Raw genomic sequence first — 20,741 nt, 5'->3', positions numbered from 1 at the left:
TGCCCGCGGGAACTGTTTGCCCCACAGGACTTGGTCTCTGATGTAGGAAAAAGGGTGTGCTGCTGTGACCTCTGTCTCCTGCAGCGGTGTACCTCCATTCCAGTGGCTGGTGGTCTCGGCTCCCCTAGCACTTCAGCATCTGACTACGACCTCAGATCAGAGATGGCGACCCGCTGAATTTAAGCATATTACTAATTGGAGGAAAAGAAACTAACCAGGCAAGTGAAGAAGGAAGAGCCCAATGCCGAATCCTCCCCCGGCAAGAGGGAATGTGGGGTACAGTAGATTGACTCCCCGGTGTCACTCAGGGGCCAAAGTCCTTGTGATAGAGGCTCACCCTGTGGACAGTGTTAGGCTGGTAGCGGCTCCGGGTGCACTGAGATCGGGTCTTCTCAGAGTTGGGTTACTTGGGAATGCAGCCCAAAGTGGGTGATAAACTCAATCTAAGGCTAAATATGGGCGCAAGACCGCTAGCCAACAAGTACCATAAGGGAAAGTTGAAAATAACTTTGAAGAGAGAGTTCAAGAGGGGGTGAAACAGTTGAGAGGTCAATGGGTGGGATCAGTGTCGTCTGCCTGGAGAATTCACCATGGTGGGATGGTTGGTCGCCCAGGATGAAGGATCCCCTTTGCGGGTGTGCACCGACCCCTGCAGGGTGCATTTGCTCTTGGTCAGCTGGGAAGGCTTTAGGGTGGCAGGTGTCTCTCTGCCCCAGCACAGAGTGTTACAGCCCCCATGGCAACAGCTTTACCATGCCTGCGTGGCCGAGGGAGATTCTACCACCTTCGTGCCCTCCTCCAGCAATTGCCCCTGGCCAACCCTTGGGGTGCACTGGGATGGGGAAGCCTGCCCTGGGTGCCAGGGGTCTGCGGCGATGTCGGTTACCCACCTGACCCGTCTTGAAACATGGACCAAAGAGTGTAACATGTGCGTGAGTCAGAAGGCTGAGCGAAACCTTGTGGTACAATGAAGGTGAGGGCCAGCGTGCGCCAGCTGATATGGGATCCTGCCGCAAACCCAGCGGCGGGCATTCCACTGGCCATCTTGCCTGCTCCATCAGCCTGGTGGAGCATGAGCATGTATAATAAGACCGAAAGATGGTGAGCTATGCCTGGGCGGGGCAAAGCCAGGGGAAACTCTGATGGAGGTCCATAGCGGTCCATCTAGTAGCTGGTTACCTCCAACGTTTCCCTTAGGAGAGCTGGCCCTCTGAAACCCCAATTTTATCTGGTAAAGCAAGTGATTAGAGGTCTTAGGGCTGAAACAATCTCGATCTATTCTCAAACTTCAAATGGGTAAGAAGCCCGGCTCGTTGACGCGGAGTGGGGCATAGAATGCGAGTGCCTAGTGGGCCACTTTTGGTAAGCAGAACTGGCGTTGTGGGATGAAGCAAATGCTGGGTTAAGTTACCCGATGCCGACGCTCATCAGACCCCAGAAATAGACAGCAGGACCGTGGCCATGAAAGTCAGAATCTACTGAGGAGTGTTTAACAACTCACCTGCTGAATCAACTAGCCTTGAAAATGAATGGCGCTGGAGTGTCTGGCCGATACTAAACGGTCGCCAGTGCTGAGTGCCACGGGGGCTAAGCCGCGATGAGTAGGAGGGCCACTGCGGCACCAATGGAAGCCCGGCGCGAGAGCCCGAGTGGAGCTGCCGCAGATGCAAAATCTTGGTGATAATAGCAAATATTTAGATGAGAACTTTGAAGGCCAAAGTGGAGAAGGGTTCCATTTGAACAGCAGTTGGACCAGAGGAAATTGACTGTTTAATTAAAACAAAGCATTGCAAAGGCCCTAGGAGGGTGTTGACACAATGTGATTTCTGCCCAGTGCTCTGAATGTGAAAGTGAAGAAATTCTGTGAAGCGCGGGTAAAATGCAGGAGTAACTAGGACTCTCTTAACCTCTTGTAAGTCGTAGTAGCCTTTACCTCCTAGTGGTCCCGCTGATAACTATCTCTATACTACTATACTCTCCGAGTAGCAATGCTATAGGGCTACTCCAAACAAGGTTCTGTATGGCCGTGAGCATGATATTCAGAAATGGTGAAGCAAAGGATCTCAATACCAGATGGGGTAGTTCCTGGATATTAAAAGCCATGCTAAGATGGCAAAAGGAGGTGCTGTCTTTTTCAGGTATTGTTAACCTCCTAACCGATCTTGTCGAATTTAATTTTAGATCTAACAACACAATTGACAACATTGAATCAAATCACACAATAGCAAAATGTACACCTGCTGTACTATCAGATAATGAGGACAATTTAGACCTCAAGGAAAGCATTGAATTCATAGCCTCGTCAGCCAAGAACTATACAATGACCTAAAAATGTGAAAGTCTCAGATGTATATGAAATCAAGGCCAAACCAAATGAAAAAAAAAGTGACTTTACCAAAATAGTCACTTATTGGAAATATCCTAACGACAGGTATAGCTGTGATTTGTGTGGAGACTTTATGGGCACATTCAAAGTGTTAAGAAAACATGTCACTAACAAACACAAGGTATTCTGCCTGAAAACATACTGCTCCAAGTGTGATAAAGAATCCGAATTTCACAATATTGCATGTCATTATGCAAAATGCAAGGGTAGACCCAGGAAAGGAGAGCTGCAGTTCCTCTGTAGCTATTGTGAACTCTGATTCGTAAGGAAAATTGGGATGTTGCAACACGTAAGGCATGACATTCTAAAGTACAAAACAATGATAGGCTGCCAGCTCAAGCTAACAGTACACCATCCAAACTTTGGTCACAGTAATAACTGTTGCTACTGGCGGTACTAGAAAAAGTATACATAAATAAAAGAAATATTATGCACTCATGGTTGTGCACTCTACCAACAAAAACAGGAGACAAATTGCAGAGAAATGAAGAGATCGAAGGGTTAAAAGAAAAAAACAGGCAATGGATGTACAGCAGTCATCCCATAACACCGAAAATGACACCAATGATGAACCTGAATTACTGGAGGTAACAACAAAAGCAAGGCGCAAAGACTTTATTAACAGAAAAAGGGCAGCTAAAATCATTAGCTTTAATGATCTGAATGACAGAATATCAGAAGTTCAAAGATATTTAAAAAACGTGCAGCATCAGGAAGCTGCTGTGGACTAATTGTAAGAAATTGTGAGTTACATATCTGAAAAACCAATGATATTAATCCAAGGCCAGTCAATCGCAATGAACAACCAATTGAAACTGGCAATAAACTTATGAATACTGCTCAGGAAGAACAGCAGAGTACCCCAGCTCAAACTAAAATTTCTAAAAAGGACAAGCAAAATGAAAACCCAATAAAAAAAGATATACCAAAGCAAATGGCAGCTACAAGGAATACCAGGCAGTGTTTAAAAAAGACAAAAAGAAAATTGCCAGATTAATCACAGATAGTGCAGAAGATGCAGATGATGCCACCCACCAAATCAGAGCTGATGATATCTTTCAATATTGCAAAAACATTATTGAGAAAGAAAATAAGACAAGTCCCAAATTCATTCCTATTAACAAAATACCAGAGGAATGGGATTAGGAAAATCTATGTAAGGAAATCACACTGCTCGAAGTATCACACACATTTGAAGACTCCAATTTTAATAGACAGTATTGGCCTAAATGATCTGCTCAAAGTACACAATAAAGAACCCAGGATGCTGCCCAAAATGCTATTGACTTGGTTGACTATGAGAAGGGTTACAGATTGTATAAAGAGAAACCGTTCAATCTTAATTCCTAAAAATGTGCCAATTGGTGAGCTAGACAAAATACGTAATTGGAGACCGACTGCAATTGATATAACATTCATGAAGCTACTCACAAAAATAGTCACCAAAGACTCACTTTATTTGTTGACCTTAACAATAGACAAAAAGGTTTCATGAAAGTAAGAGGATGTCTCAAAAATTTGACTCAGGTTCAAAATGTAATTAAAGGAGCACGAAAGAATAAACAGTCATGTGCAGTGGTGTTCATAGACCTTTCTAAAGCTTTTGACTCTGTCAGCCATGGTCATATTTTACAGAGTCTCTAAAGACACTGAGTTCCGTCATACATAAGATATCCGTTTAAAGACATATACAGACTAAACTACTTATTTCAAGGGTAAAAACAACTAGTCTGCACCAGATTTAACAATAAGACCTGGAGTTAAACAATGAGACTCATTGTCTCCTTTGCTATTTAATATTGCCATGGATCTGTTAATATGTGATCTTTAAAAGAACGTCAAGGGCTTTACATTCGGATCTGATGGACTTATCGAGCAAATCACCTCTCTGGCCTGTGCTGATGACATTTCAGTACTCAGCAACACATGGGAAGGAATGAGTACAAATCTAAAAATAATTGAAAAATGTAAAGAAAACACATTTTGTTCATAAGCCATGTAGAAAGATGGCTCTGTATAAACTATATCAAAATGAGCTATAGTGTGCACAGAGTCCAGGGGTTCCCCAGAAGCTTGAAAGAGGCAAAAATAGATAATACTATTGCTCTATTTGTGGTAGTGCGGTTGAGCAGTTAGGCTTATCAGAGGGTAGTGTTGAGCATTTGTTGTACATACACAAGCAATAGAAGAAACACACACTCAGTGACTTAACTCCAGACCAATAGGATTTTATATAGAAAAATTTATTTTGTCACTTTATTTCTGGAACCACAAGATTCAGTTTGCAGGTAAGTACATTAAATGAAAGGTACTTTGCATAGGAATCAAATGGACAATACATACAGTTTTCTTTAAAATGTCAAAAAGCTATTTTAAAAGTAGACTGTGTAATTTTCAACAGTTCCTCGGGCCGAAAAGTAAAGTACAGTTTCTGAGGTAAGTAACAAACTTACAGGTTTAGTCTCTGTGGCATAGGTAGCCCACCATTGGGGGTTCAAGATAACCTTGAGCACCCAGCAACATGGGCCGGTTAGGTGTAGAAGTCGAACAAGAGCCAAAATAATGTGGGCCCCTATGGAGACAAGGGGTACTCTGGTTCCAGTCTGGTTGCAGTTAAGTATCCACACTGTCAGAGGGCAGACCAGGGGGGTTTAAAGGAGCACTGGAGAGGCCCCAAGTAGGCACCAATCCCACACTCTCAGCGGCACATGGGTGGCCAGGTACAGAGTGCAAACAGGGCGTTGGGTTTCTAGTGGAACTCTATGAGGGGACCCTGGGGGTCACTTAGGCGCTGCAGGCAAGGCACAGGGGAGTGTCTCGGGCAAGCCACCAACTGGTTAGGGAGGATGGTCATAGCTACATTGGTGGTTGGTTTCTCTTGAGTCTGGGGGCTGCTGGTGCAGTGCTTTTCCAGGCGTCGGATAGCTTTGTCCCAGGCAGTCAGGGGTCTTCGAGATTCCCTCTGCAGGCGTCGTCGTGGAGGGATAAAGAGGTCTGCACAGAATCGCCTGGGGATCCTCTCTGGCTAGTTAGGCCACCTGGACATGGGCCGTGGGCGTCTGGTGCAGAATGGTTTAGGACTAATGCTTCTGGAGTGAGGGGGGAGTCCTTTAGAAGCAGTTTCTTCTTCTTTCTTGTTGGACAGGTCCGCTGTCCACAGGAGTGTCTTGGTCCTCTGTGATGCAGGCAGTCCTCTGGAGGCTTTTCAGGGGTCTCTTGTCCTGCAAAACGCATTGCTCTTCTTTTGCAGCTTTTTGAAGCAGGAGATGGGCTGGTAGGGCTGGGGCTGAGTCAGTTGTTGTCTCCTTCTCTTCTCTGCGGAGTTGTCAGCTTGGGAGTCCTTCTTCTTCTTGTAAGGTTATCAGAAATCTGACTAGCCTGGTTCAGGGAGCCCTTAAATACAAGCTTCAGGCATTTTAGGGGTCTGAGGGCAGTAGCCCATGGCTACTGTCCCTGAGGGTGGGTACACCCTCCTTGCTTGTGTCTTCTCCCTTTGGCGAGGGGGGCACATTCCTATCCCTATGGGTCCCTGTCCTCCAACCCAAGATGGAGGATTCTGCAGGGAGGGGGTCACTTCAGCTCTGGACACCTTAGGGGTGGTCCCAGCTGAAGTGGTCACTCCTCCTTGTTTTTCTAAAGTTTCCCACTGAACTGGCCGCCCAAAGTGGGGCTTTGTCCGGGGGGCGGCCATATCCACTAGCTGGAGTGCCCTGGAGCACTGTACCACGAGGCCTCCATCAGGTGTTACAGTTCCTGCAGAGGGCAGGTATGAAGCACCTCCATCCAGAGCAGGCTTTATTTCTGGCCTAAGAGAGCACAAAGGCTCTCACCCCACAGGGTCAGAAACTCATCTCTTAGTGGCAGTCTCACACAGACCAGTCAGTCCTACACTAGGGATTGGGTAAGATACGGGGGGCATCTCTAAGATGCCCTCTGTGTGCATGTTTTAATAAGTCCAACACTGGCAACAGTGTGGGTTTATTGTGCTGAGAAGTTTGATAACAAACTTCCCAGTATTCAGGGTAGCCATTATGGAACTGTGGAGTTTGTTTTGACAAACTCTCAGACCATATACCTAATATGGCCACACTGCACTTACAATGTTTAAGAATGGACTTAGACACTGTAGGGGCATATTGCTCATGCAGCTATACCCTCACCTGTGGTATAGTGCACTCTGACTTAGGGCTGCAAGACCTGCTAGAGGGGTGACTCACCTATGCCACAGGCAGTATTTTGTGTGACTGGTACCCTGAGGGGGATGCCATGTTGACTTTGCCTTTTTCTCCCCACCAACACACACAGGGCCTCATTATGACCCTGGCGGGCGGCGGAGGCCGCCCGCCAGGATCCCGCCCTCCAAATTACCGCGCCGCGGTCAAAAGACCGCGGCGGGTATTACGAGTTTTCCCCTGGGCTGGCGGGCGGTTCCAGTTAAACCGCCCGCCAGCCCAGGGGAAAACGACCTTCCCACGAGGATGCCGGCTCGTAATCGAGCCGGCGGAGTGGGAAGGTGCGACGGGTGCTACTGCACCCGTCGCGTATTTCACTGTCTGCAAGGCAGACAGTGAAATACATTTTGGGGCCCTCTTACAGGGGCCCCTGCCGTGCCCATGCCATTGGCATGGGCACGGCAGGGGGCCCCGTGACCCCCCCTACCGCCATCCTGTTCATGGCGGCTTTCCCGCCATGAACTGGATGGCGGTAGGGGGGGTCAGAATCCTCATGGCTGCGGAGCGCGCTCCGCAGCCATGGAGGATTCCAATGAGCAGCGGAAAGTCAGCGGGAGACCGCTGACTTTCCGCTTCTGACCGCGGCTGAACCGCCGCGGTCAGAATGCTCATTGGAGCACCGCCAGCCTGTCGGCGGTGCTCCCGTGGTCGGTGGCCCTGGCGGCCACCGGCCGCCAGGGTCAGAATGACCCTCACAGTCTGTACTTGCAGTGTCCATGTGTTAGGTGAGGGGTCTCTTAGGGTGGCACAACACATGCTGCAGCCCTTAGGGACCATCCCTGGTCACAGGACCCTTGGTACCTCTGGTACCTTTTACAAGGGACTTATCTGTATGCCAGAGGTGTGCCAATTGTGGAAACAATGGTACATTTTTAGGGAAAGAACACTGGTGCTGGGGCCTGGTTAGCAGTATCCCAGCACTCAAGCCAGCATCAGTATCAGGCAAAAAGTGGGGGGATACTGCAAACAAGGAGCCATTTCCTACAAAATCATGGTGAATAACTACAAACTATGACAATTCAAGAAACAAAATATTGAAATTATTAATCCAGGTGACACTGAGAGATACCTCGGATTGAACTTTGATCCACACACTAGACACACAGGAAACAGCATAGAAAATGAGGTTCTCATAGGCTAGGCTAAAAAAACTACCACTCACGCCCACAGAAAAAGTTGAAATACTATGTCAATTTCTGGTCCCTAAGCTGTCATTCAAACTGGAAATGATAGGCAATGAAGCAAAAACTCTCATCATTTTGGATCAGACAATTAAGAAATAGGTCAAACACTTTCTACATCTACCTGCATACCTATGTGATGGTCTCCTTTACTCTAAAAGGTGAAATGGAAGCTACCTAAATTATGTACAATAGGACTAAACAAGCTCAAAAATTTTCTATATTTTAGAGGAACTCCAGATTTATACATGGCTCATCCCTATATACAGGCAGGTGAAATAATAAATGACAACATTGATCAAAACACACAAATTAACTATCTTGGATAGTAGATTTCTGAGCTATGATCTATAATTGTTAGCCACATATGACTGGAGAAAGGAAGAATTTGAAAAAAAATTGAAAAATCTCCCCGTCCAAGGTGATGGCATTAAGTATCTGGAAAACAATCCAACATCCAATTTCTGGATTAGGAAACACACAGAAAAAAACAATACATAGCTACATTTATGTTGAGAGCAAATGTTCAATATACTAGAGAAACTATTTCAAGAGGAAGAAACGGAACCTTCACAAAATGCAAGTACTGTAAAGATGCCTTTGAGATAATTGCTCACATATCTGGTACTTGTCCCAAAACCAAAGACACAAGGATCATAAGACACATCTAAATATTAGAACTACTCATTCACAGAGCAAAAAAGATGTGGACGGATGATGTATAGGGAACCTCATGATAGAAACAACCAAGGTGAACTAAAAAAAACAGACGTAGTGTTCACAAAAGATGGGACTGCTGTAGTGACTGACATTTCAATTTTTTATGAAAACTCACAAAACTCCCATGAAGAATCATTTTAGAGTAAAATCAAATATTGTAAAGTCCTATCACAAGAAATTAAAAACCTCACAAACGAAATTTATGTTAAATTTCATGGATGTTGTATTATCTGGCCTGAATGTAATCATGTCGCTTTGGCTGATCTTGGACTACAAATGTTTTACCTTTTCAAAAAGAATGTATGCCTGACTACTTTGATGGGCACTCTAAAAATGTGCCAAGTATTCATGGACAATTAATCATTCTACCTACTGTACTACACATATCTCAGATATTGCATTACACGTATCTTCTATTAATATAGTGGTTATATTTACACACACAGTTTAGTATAGTTATCATGTTTACAGTTAATAATAGTATTAGAAATAGTTCACCTTTACTATATATATATATATATATATATATATATATATGTTCTGAGTGTGTAAAATTTTGGTACAGTTCTTATTAAAGTTGATTTGTGTGGTAGTTAAGACTAGCCATAAAGTAATTGCTTACACATAATCAGTGTAGATTTCATTATTGGTTACTAATGACATACTAATAACACTTCAATTCTTAAGGATTTAGACAGTGTATATTGTTAGAGAAGTACTGAGGGTGTACTGTCTCTACCCAATATGTGATTCATGTTCCAGTGAGGACAGCTTTAATTGTAGCTGTACACCAGAACAGCCATTGTGATGTTGGAACCAAAACCGATTTGACGCTGATGGGCAAAATAACCCAGAATGAGCCACCACATGGTGGTACTGGAATAGCCAAATGCCTGAATGGATGAACGAGATTCCCACTGTCCCTACCTACTATCTAGCGAAACTACAGCCATGGGATTAAGCTTGGCAGAATCAGCGGAAAGAGAAGTTCCTGTTGAGCTTGACTCTAGTCTGGCACTGTAAAGAGACATGAGAGGTGTAGGATAAGTGGAAGGCCCTCAGGCCACAGGTGAAATACTACTACTCATGTAATTTTTTCACTTACCTGGTGAGGTGGGGGGAGTGGGCCCCGTGGTATTCTCACCTCTGGCTCCAAGTGCCCAGCGCCTGCTGGGCACGACCCACCCCGGGGACAGTGGCAGGTGGGAAGTTTGACTGGTGCGATACACTTGTCAGACAATAATGCAGGTGTCCTAAGGCAAGCTCAGGGAGGATGGAAAACTCCTGTGGAGCAGAAGGACAAAAGCTTGCTTGATCTCCATTTTCAGTATAAATACAAACCGTGAAAGCAGGGCCTCATGATCCTTCTGACTTTTTGGGTTTCAAGCAGGTGGTGTCAGAAAAGTTACCACAGGGATAACTGTCTTGTGGTGACCAAGCGTTCATAGCGACGTTGCTTTTTGATCCTTCGATGTCAGCACTTCCTATCATTGGGAAGCAGAATTCACCAAGCCATGGATTGTTCACCCACTAATGGCGAACGTGAGCTTGGTTTAGACTGTCGTGAGACAGGTTTGTTTTACCCTGCTGGTGATGTGTTGTTGCAGTAGTAATCCTGTTCAGTATGAGAGGAACCGCAAGTTCAGACATTTGGTGTATGTGCTTGGCTGAGGAGACAGTGGGGCAAAGCTACTGTCTGTGGGATTATGACTGAATGCCACTAAGTTACAATCCTCCCCTAAACTGTAGCAATACCACAGTGCCGTGGAGCCTCGGTTGGCCTGGGCTAGCTGGCCTCTTAGCCTGCTGTGTAGAGCCGCTCGCTTGGGGACTGAAACGCAGACGGAAGGGGGCTGCCTCCATCGGCCTTAGTGCACTGCATGTTTGTGAGGGCACCCAGAGCTAAATCAATTGTAGCCAACCTGTTTCTGGGTCAGGGTTTCACAAGTAGCAGAGCAGCTAACTCACTGTGATTTATTGAAAGTCATCCCCTGAACTAAGCTTTTGTCTCTGTCCCTGAGTGGGACCACCACACCCAGGGGGTCCCTTTTAGACCACCCAGCATGGGGGCCTCCACCTCCTGCCCTACGCCGTCAGGTGCAGGGCTGAAGGCCATGATCCCATGCGGGTCACCAGGGCGACCAGATGGCCAGAGCGGGATTCCCTGGCACGCACAAATCTCCGGGAGGCAAGTTGCCCCAGGAAGGAGCTCTCAGAGTGCACGGCCGCTCTTGTTGTCACCAGGCTGGCTGTTGCTGGGATGGCTGCCATGCTGCTGGGATCGCTCTGTCTGTCTGGTTGACCCGGGCCATCTGGTCGCTGAGTTGTTCCTGACCATCTGGTTGCTGGGTTGAACAACCAGATGGCCTGCCACCTAGGCGACCAGATGGCCAGTGGGGGAGGCCACTGGGCTAACTCCCACTTTTGTCTCCCCTGGGGTTCTGTAAGCCCTCACTTTGTGGAGGCTTTCTGGAGGAAAATGGGCATCCCTGGCAGGTCGGTGGGGAGAGGTTATGGGGTAGCCCAGTCTTAAGCCTCCTTGTCTCCCTGTACCTGGGCTCCAGGAAGGTGGAAGGCACCTGCCCAAAGACAGCACCCTGAGCCCACGGTATGGTGGCGGCAGTCACTAACCAGGGCAGAGTGGCTGCAGACTGGCAAGGATTCTCATGTTCCACCACCGGGTTCAGACCTAGAGCAGTGACCAGCCCTGCATGAAGGCCCAGCTCCCCCTTCCCGCCTGGCACCGGGCTGGAAGAGGATTCCAGGAGAGCTCCAAGAAGCTCTCAGCAGAGTCCAGACTGGACTAAGGTCGATCAGGGCATAGGTGGGCCTATTTGGTGACTTTGGGCTGCTTGTCTGGAAACACCAGACCAAGCTCAATCCCCTCCACAGAGCGGCAGGGACTCTGCAGAGAAAGGGACCCAGCAGGCACAGGTCTGCAAAACCACTGAGCCAAACGGTCTGCAATCCACCCACTGGGGCCCCAGGCTCTCTTCCTCGGGTCTCCGTGTGGCAAAGCGCCCTGGATGGTGGGGGTCCCTGGCAGGGTTGGGAAGCTACGACTGGAGCTGGCTGGGTGGGGATGCTATGACCGGGCACCGGGTGAGAACTCTGGCTGGCCGTGGGTGAAAGCCACACTCCAGTCTGCCAACACCCACCTCTCCCTGGTATCACTCCCCACTGGCGTCATAATCAACCATTTACAAGTACTTCTAGGTAAGTAAACCTTGTGGGATCCACACAAAACATACCACATATTATTTACTTAGTAACCAGTTTCCAAAAAGATGTGGTGGCAAGAAAGTGTTCACTACAGAGAGAATATGGATACACTGTAAAAAGCAAAAAACACACCAAGGGCCAGATGTAACAATGTTACATTTTGCATTTCCTAAATAGCTAATTTTAGGCAATCACTATTTAGGAAATGCAAAATGAATGTAGCAAAATAGTGATTTCCTAATAGCAATTCCTATAGAGTCACAATCGCTGTTAGCGAATCCCTGTTAAGAAATGCGACTCCATTTGTTCCTATGGGTTTGCATTTGCTAATTTGCGATTTCTTATTTCGGGATAGCAAATTAGGAAATGCAAAACCAAGGGTGCTGAGGGCCTAAGGCCCCCTTTGATGCACCTCAAAAATTAATTGTGCACATTTGAAGTGCACACATACCCTAGAGGCATATGTGCACTACATGGCACTTTCAAAACTGCATTTTTAGTGACTTTTTTAAAAATGCCATAGTTACCATCAACTTGGAACTGATGGTAATAGTATTTCCTAAATGCCCATTTCACATTTAGGAAATGCTTGATATATGTGCTTATGACATCACATTGCAAATAGGTAATCTCTATTTGCGATTTCATATTTAGGGAATCGCAATTGCGATTCTCTATTTGGAGTCACAATTTTAGGGAATCGCAAAGAATTGCGATTCCCTAAAATGGGACTGCCAATGCCTTTCATACAATTGGAAAGGCTATTTAGCATTCGCAATGGTAGAATTTTGCGATTCGCAATATTTTCAAATGCAAAATACTTTGATACATCTGGCCCCAAAACATTTTTGCACACCCGCACACTAGTCAATCACAGGCATACTGATTGGATTTGGCACGAAGGATAAGTAAATGGTTCATAAAAAAACTTTATTCACCAATGACTTTATGAAATAAAAACTGAAATTGTAATTGATAATCAACCATGTACAAGTGCTTCTAGGTAAGTACACCTTGTGGGAGCCACAGAAAACACACCATATATTATTCTCTCAGTGACCAGTTGAACAGTTTGCAAAAAGATGTGATGGCAAGAAGGTGTTCACTACAGAGAGAGCAAGCATGGACTGTAAAAAGCACAAAAAAAAAGCAAAAAAAAACTATTATTGCACACCAACCCAGCATCAATCACAGGCATACTGGTTGCATTTGGCATGAGGGTAAGTAAAGTACTTCTAGGTAAGTAAACCTTGTGGGATCCACACAAAACACACCACATATTATTCCCTGCTCTGATGTTGTGGGCACGCCTTGCGCACGCCGATGTCATCAGATCACTGAGAGGGGTTCGGCGGTGGCAGGGGAAGGTCTTTATCTGTGATCTCTGTGGGGGCCTGTGGGTGTGTGGCCCATGGGGGGGCCGGTGCTGCCCCCTTGGGTCGGTCCCAGGACGTAATGGTTACGCCCTCGGCACAGCAGTGCTGTAGCCTAAGGACGTAACCATTACGCCGTGAGCACACAAGGGGGTAAACAAAAGAAACTCACAGTGTGTCTCTTCAGAATCTGCACATAGCTAAAACGCATTTTAAGAGTTCACAAATATTACTTGCTTTGTACACTTGTAAGATTATAATTAGGTCTATGTGTGCTCTGGACACAGTCAGGTGTACCTTCTTTCTGTCTACAGTTAAACCAATATTCCTTACATAAAACCCATAATACACAATGCATTTTTTTGGCACTTGATACTAGAGGACCAATTCACAAAGGTATTTTTGGATGTAAACGTATGTTTACTGTCAAAAATCGAATATTCCTTGGAAACATAAATGGATTTACTGCTGTGGATTTCTCCGCCACGAGTGCAGAGGTATCTACAGCAGTAAACCTAAGGAAAGGATGAAAATTGGTCATTGCAAAATATAATTTGGGAATGCCCACGAACTTGGACATTTGTAGACATTCTAAAAATTCTATTTGACCCTTTCCTACCCCGAATATGGTCAGATATTTACTCCAGTCAGGAACTGGAGTAACTCTCCTTCCTGAAAGGGAAACTAATCTCCTCCACCCCTCACCAAGGTTTGTTGTTGGAGAATTGCTTTCCCAATGGTAAAAATATGTTCCCAGAAGACCAAAAAAAGTAAGAAAGTGAGCTCCGTTCCCCCAGTGGTTAAACCTATGCTATGTAGATTTCCACACAGTGGTAATAGCCCGTAACTTGATGTTACAAGTAGTATGCCTAGATATCTCCACAGCTTTCCAGATGTAATATTGGAAATGTTTGTGAACTGGAAAAAAATTTAGAAGTACATTCATGTAGATACATATTTTTCCATGTTTTCTTTGATCTGACCCTAAATGTGCAATTCACAACAAACATCAAACTATATTTCGGCATGATATTATGAAATGTGCACCCGGAGCAATGTAGCAGAATGAAATATAAGCATATAACATGGTATTTGCTTTATTTCTCAAAGCCTTGTGATTTCTGCCACAATCGGCCAGTAGAAAGTCTGCAAGCTCTCTTGTTAAGTGACACCAAATAAACCCAAAAGAAATTGGCATCTACACAATGAACCTTACCATAATAAAAGTTGAAGTTGAAATCTGTAAGGATTCAAGTCTTGTAAATGATAACCATTGTATCTGGATTGTATCTTTTCACTAGAAGGTTACATAAGGGCTTCTGCAATAAAAGCATTAACCCTCTGAGCAATGTTTTACAAAGTAGAAACCTATGGCCATCATGTTACATGTGTTAGCTGTTGCAGAAACATACATAAGTCTCATCAATGAGTTTATTATGAGTGAAAAAAATATCTATCCATCTATCTATCCATCTATCTATCCATCTATCTATCCATCTATCTATCTATCTATCTATCTATCTCTCTCTCTCTCTCTCTATATATATATATATATATATATATATATAAAAATGTGTGTGTGTGTGTGTATATATATATATATATATATATATATATATGTAACATTATCCAACAAACACTTACCCATCACTTCCTGCCTGAAGCCTTAGACTCGCCATAGAGTTACACAGTACCAGAATGTATTTAATACGTGAAATACCACCCTCCACCTATTAAAATACAACATATACTAGAACGCTAACCAAATCATCATGTGGTCACCAAGTTGTCTCTGTACAGTGTTCATTAGAGGTAGGATTATTTTTCAGCTCTCTGTTATTAAGTTTTTTTTCATTTTTTCAACTATTGATATCTTGGTTGACTTTATATTGTATGTTTAATATCATAATTTTATGTTTATTTTTGTTTTATAATTATTTTTATATGTCTTTGGTAGAGTACCCATTGACATGTATCATATTCATTTTATGATACCTTTCACTGATTTTCTCTATACTTGGTTATACTCATTGATTGAATCTCAATTCATAGGTCCACCCTATTACAGATTACTGAACATGGTCAGTTGATTTTTCCATGTTGTCCATTATTCCCTATCCTCTAATTATCTCCACATCATTATAGCTGTACTAGAGGAAGATAACCATACTGGCTGAATAAACGCTCAGAGCCTACCAATTTATCCAAAATTATTTGTAAAGTACCTTGCATCCACTATTGTGTACTAACTTAATGGTCACTGAGTGTTATACAGAACATTCTATCTCCAGTAAAAAAATAATTTAAAGCAAATATGCTGATTCCCATGACTCCACTAGATCTGAAACTAAACTCTCACTAAAGTGCAAATGCAATGTTCTAGCAATACTATTGTTGGACATTATCCTCTTCCTTTTTATACTAAAAGTTTGTCACATTGCCCCTATCATTAAAGTGCAAGTGCATTTAATTAACAGTGTATCAAATTCAGGAAATACTTGGTACAATCTTCAATTCATACAAGACCAAATCTATAATCATAATCTTTGGATCTTATTCTCTCTCATTCCTATGCTACTCTCAACATGTCACACTAACAGTTACCTTAACGTGCAGGTGCATTCAGTCAACAGTTCAACTAATTCAGAGAATGTTTCATGCAATATTATATCATGTCAAAAGTACAAAAAGAGCAATTCTAAAGTTCCATTGGATTCAGAAAAATCCACCAGGTTTCCTAAAATGCATAAAAACCTCCCAAAGAATTGTCAGTGAATGGTAATTACTGGAACTGGTGAAAACCCAACATGTTCAACATGTTCAATAGTATAAAAGTTAACTTGATCATGTTCTTAAAGTGCAAATGCATATTTTATCAATCGTTGATCATAACTCCTCCTTTAAATTTCATGACGACCCTGTCAACATAATAGACCAGTAATAATCTATCCATTCAAAGTTCTATGATGTTTTTCTTTGCATAATTTTACTAATCCAAATAGTTTCTTTCATATATTTCCATCCACTGATTTCTGATGTTTCTCTATATTATTACTTCTCTTAAAAGGGCCAATTTCCTCTCTCATATACATTAATTCTATTTTTTTTATAAATGTACATGTAATTTTGCATTTAGGCCCCATGAGATCTCAGTTCCCATTAAAATAATCCATTTGGATTCTGCTCTACGTAGGCACAGTTCCCGGTCCCCTCCTCTGGGACTAGGATTAATGTGTTAGATACCATAATCTTTAATTCTGTCTGGTCTCCATTATGTTGTTCCCAGATATGTTTTGCCATTGAATATGTTGTGTCCCTATTGTTGATTGCTCTGAGGTGCTGTAGTATACAGAGTTTAAGTTTGTTCACAGTACTACACACGTACTTTTAACATCATTAGCACTCTAGCACATAGACCACTTATAAGGTACCACAATTTATCCTCTCCTTAATTTTCATTATTTTTCCATCATTTAGTTTAAATCTGATCCTAATTTTTCCAATTGAACATGCTTTGCACTTGGTGTGTTTCCAAAAGCTGATCTGTTTTTGTTCCAACCAATTGGGACCACACCTGTTTTGAGGAGTCATATATCTTCTTGTCAATTGGTCTTCCAAAGATGGTGCTTTCTTGTAGGTGATCGCAGATGGTTTGATAATATTCCTTTTAATGTTTTAACTAGTAATAATAAGTTCCAATTTTCTTTTAACAGTATTTTGATGTTTTGGCGAGCGGTATCAAATCTCATGATATATCCGATCTCATCATCACCTTATCCATCATGGTTAATCTTACGATTTGATATCAAGAGTTTATCTCTCTTTCACTTCTTTTCCCTCACCATGGCATCTGTGAGAACTGATTTCGGATATTCTCTTTGAATAAATCTCTCATACATATCATCCATTTGTATTTTTAATTCCACCTCTTCTGAGCAATTACGTTTGACTCTCAGAAACTCACCATAAGGCACAATCCATTTTAAGGCTTGAGGGTGCCCACTATGTGCATGTAATAAACTATAGATACTTGTTGGATACCTGTGAATTTTTGTACATACCATATCATCTTTTATGTAGACACCAATGTCCAAATAGTTGATATTTGCTGTGCTGATCTCATAGGTGACCCATAAATGCTGGGGGTTAGTATTGAGGGAGACAATAAATTTCACGAGGGCTTTTTGTTCTCCTCCGCAGATTAAGAATAGATCATCAATGCAGCGTAGCCATAACACCAATTGTTCCAAAATGTATTGATTTTTTTTTCTTGCCAAATTGTTTCTGCCTCCCACCATCCCATTGTGAGGTTGGCATATGTTGGTGCAAATGATGTTCCCATAGCCGTTCCTGTTTTCTGCAGATAAAAATTTCTATCAAACATAAGCAAAACTGCAGAATTTCCAATAACATTTGAGTGTGTTCTAAAAAGCTGATCTAGATCTTAAAAAGTACCCGTAGGCTCTTAAGCCATCCTCATGTTTTATCGAGGTATAGTGGGAGACCACATCAATTGTGGCCGTTATGTAGTTCTTTTTCCATGGTTATTAATTCTAAAAAAAAAATCCACGGAGTCCCTTCAGTAAGATGGAAGATTTAGAGCATATTTTAACAAAGCAATGTTCACAAATCTAGAAGTGTTCTCAAGTAGTGACCCTATGGAGTTCACAATTGGACACCCCGATGGACTAGGTTTATCTTTGTGCATTTTTGGCAAGAAATATATTGGAGGAATGATTGGATGGTCTACTTTGAAATACTTCAGTTCCTCCTTTTCTAATAAACCCTTATCCTTCCACATTCTTAGTTTTTGATGGTATTCTACAGTATGCTCTTCCATCTGATTTTTCTCCAATTAGAGGTAATTGTCTTTGTTGTCAAGCTGCCTCCTGGCTTCTTTTATGTAGTCCTTGCGATCCATGGTCACTATATTGCCTCCTTTGTCTGACGTTTAATGATAATTGTATCATCATCCTGGGAATCTTTCATCGACCCCCCCATTCCTCTGGTTCATATTTGTAAGGTTTCTTATTCCAAGAGTGATCTTTGTCAAACCATCTGCCACGGCTTCCTGGAATAAATCTATCTTATTCCCACACAATCACAATCCACACACACAACAGAAGAGAGAACTCTTGGTAGTTCCCAAGTTTAGGAGGAGAGAAGCTCCAGAAAGGAGCACCCTGCAACACTAGTGACACTCTACATTTGCTCACCTCAAATGTCTGTTTTTCTAGCAAAGTTTTTAAGCATAGGATTGGCACAGTGCCGTCCATGCTGAGGTAGAAAGCGACAAAGTCTTTTGCCATTTGTACAGCAAAATCTTTAAGCATAGGATAAGCACAGTGCCATCCTCGCTGAGCTGTAAAATGACAAAAGCCTTTAATAACTCCAGGCACAGTATTACAGCTTTGGACTGGTAAAATACCATCCAAGCCAACCTGGAATGAGCAAAAACAACACCTGACATGTGTCTCGTTGTTATTACATCTCTTCAGAAGGTTTAGCGTTGTCCAGACCCAAGGGAGCACACAGTACAAGTCAAAACTGAAAAAACAAAGGTTAAAGTAACATTACAGTTAGGTGAAATAATAAGTAACAATATAACATTTTCAGCTCTAAAACCGACAGAAATTAACCCATTATAGTTACCTAAATTAAGGTAACTATAACTCGTGCCCCACCTTGCACAGTTTTCTCATCAAAAATTTAATTGAAGATATTATCAATGATGTCATAGAGGTTGTCATGAGTGATGTAATATGTGTGGTAATTAGCAGTGCATGGCGAGCGCTTGAGCTATAGTTCGCTTAGGGCATGAGTTATAGTTACTGTGTTCTCCTAGCCTGCAGTTAGGCCCTGTAGCCAATCCCTTACATGCAGCCAACCCAAGGCTGTGCATGACATTTGTCCGGGCGCAGCGGACGGTTGGCCCTGCGGCGAACCTCCTTGGGCAACCCCGTAGGTAGCCAAAGTCTCTTCCCCCATATATAAATCTGATCTATCATCTTTCTCCAACAATTACCTATAATTCTAATCAAATATATTTTTCAACAATGACTTCAAATATTTAATAAAGTTTGATTGAGCTTCATGTCTGTGACATTTTTTACATAGCTTAATATTGCATAGGTTGAAAATTGTGAAAATTGTGAAAAGTTACAGATGTAATATTCTTTACAGTGATAAAAAACACACATTTTATGTGATATATCTTTAACACATAAAATTCAACAGAGCCCTATGTGGCACTGCAATCCCATCTATAGAGCAAAAGCTTCAGTCTGGTAAATGCTTTAGAAAAATATGGAAAATTCTCCTGGTGGTCATGGTTTCAATGACTCAGGAGACTTATGATTTTTTCTAGTGTTGCTTGGGGGCTGCAGATCTCCCTAAAGGCCCCACAACATTTAAACAACATTTGGTGATGTCCCTGCCCCTTCGAGGGACATCACCAAAAACAAAATATATGTAAGTATCCCTCTTAGGGCTTTATGGGGCGCTCCACGATGGAGCAGTGACTTAATAAGTGAGTGGCTGTGCCTGCTCGTTTATTAGTCAGTTTTGCTTTTTGTCTTTGTATCTTTCTGGATGTCCGAGTATGTACCACCTCAGTTACCTTAAGAGCAAATTTGCTCTGAGTTTTTTTTTCTTCATTTTTATGGAGCACTCTCTATTGTCAAATTCCACTTCTCTGATTCAGAGAAATGTGATTTGGTATTTGTGTGTGTTTTAGTTCAGCTTTTGTTTTTCCATTACTTTTTAAACATTTATTGTTAGTCTTACATTGTTTATTTTAAGACCATAAATAACTTTTAAGGTCCATTCCAGTGATGTCTCTTCTTGTTAAGTCAGTTGCTGTGAAGTCATTGATGTCAACGTTCACCTGACATTACTTCCCGACGTGACATCTTTGCATGTGTGTCCTCAAATATGGCTTCCTGGGTATGTTGTTCCCAAAAAAATTTATACTTGGCCTTCGTCTAAAAAAGGTTGGACACCCCTGACATAATGACCCTATTTTGTATATAGTTTCAGTGGCACCAATACCATGATATAGCTGTGAAATATTTGCATGGAATGTGATCGATGCCTGGAATCTAAAAGTCATATGTATTTTTTTCGCTTTTGTTTCAGGATCAATGTCTGGAGGCTTTAATTTCCAGGTTACAGATGGACTAAATTTTGCTAATAGACAGATCTTCAGCATCACAGCCAGAACTCTCATTATTGATGTAGAGATCAACAAGGGACTCAATGTCTTTCCAGGTACAACACATTGCCATTTCAAAGTGATCTGCTATTTTGGAATTACCTAACTTAAAGTGTAATATTGCAGGAGCACTAACTGAAAGTCCGCAAACCAAAGGAAAAACAGTTCACAATGTTTTAAATCAGAATTATTTCTTGATATTTCACTTTACTAAGAAAAAAGACATGTTTTACACATGTGCCATGTTAAACAAATATTGTATTTTACCAGCACACTCTCAATTCTAAAGAATAGAAGACTGAACTACTGTGTGAAGATATTCAGAACTCTAACCAGCCTTGGCTACTTGGACTCGTTCTTGGATTTTTTTGCCCACACATGTTTTTGGGATTATAATATTGCCAGGATTTGAAA

At 42.6% G+C, this 20,741-nt stretch overlaps 1 protein-coding gene across 2 annotated transcripts in view; it reads left to right on the top strand.

The window, feature by feature from the left end:
• Positions 1–20,741, top strand: part of LOC138283820 (chondroitin sulfate proteoglycan 4-like) — a 349,745-nt gene that overhangs the window by 186,659 nt on the left and 142,345 nt on the right. For both annotated transcript variants that reach the window (XM_069221947.1, XM_069221953.1), the window contains one exon: positions 20,252–20,383. In XM_069221947.1, the coding sequence (XP_069078048.1) occupies positions 20,252–20,383 (132 nt within the window). The remainder of the gene's footprint in view (positions 1–20,251; positions 20,384–20,741) is intronic.

This window comes from Pleurodeles waltl, chromosome 1_1 (assembly GCF_031143425.1).
Source record: "Pleurodeles waltl isolate 20211129_DDA chromosome 1_1, aPleWal1.hap1.20221129, whole genome shotgun sequence".
Taxonomy (NCBI): domain Eukaryota; kingdom Metazoa; phylum Chordata; class Amphibia; order Caudata; family Salamandridae; genus Pleurodeles; species Pleurodeles waltl.
This window is presented reverse-complemented; position numbering and strand designations above follow the sequence as displayed.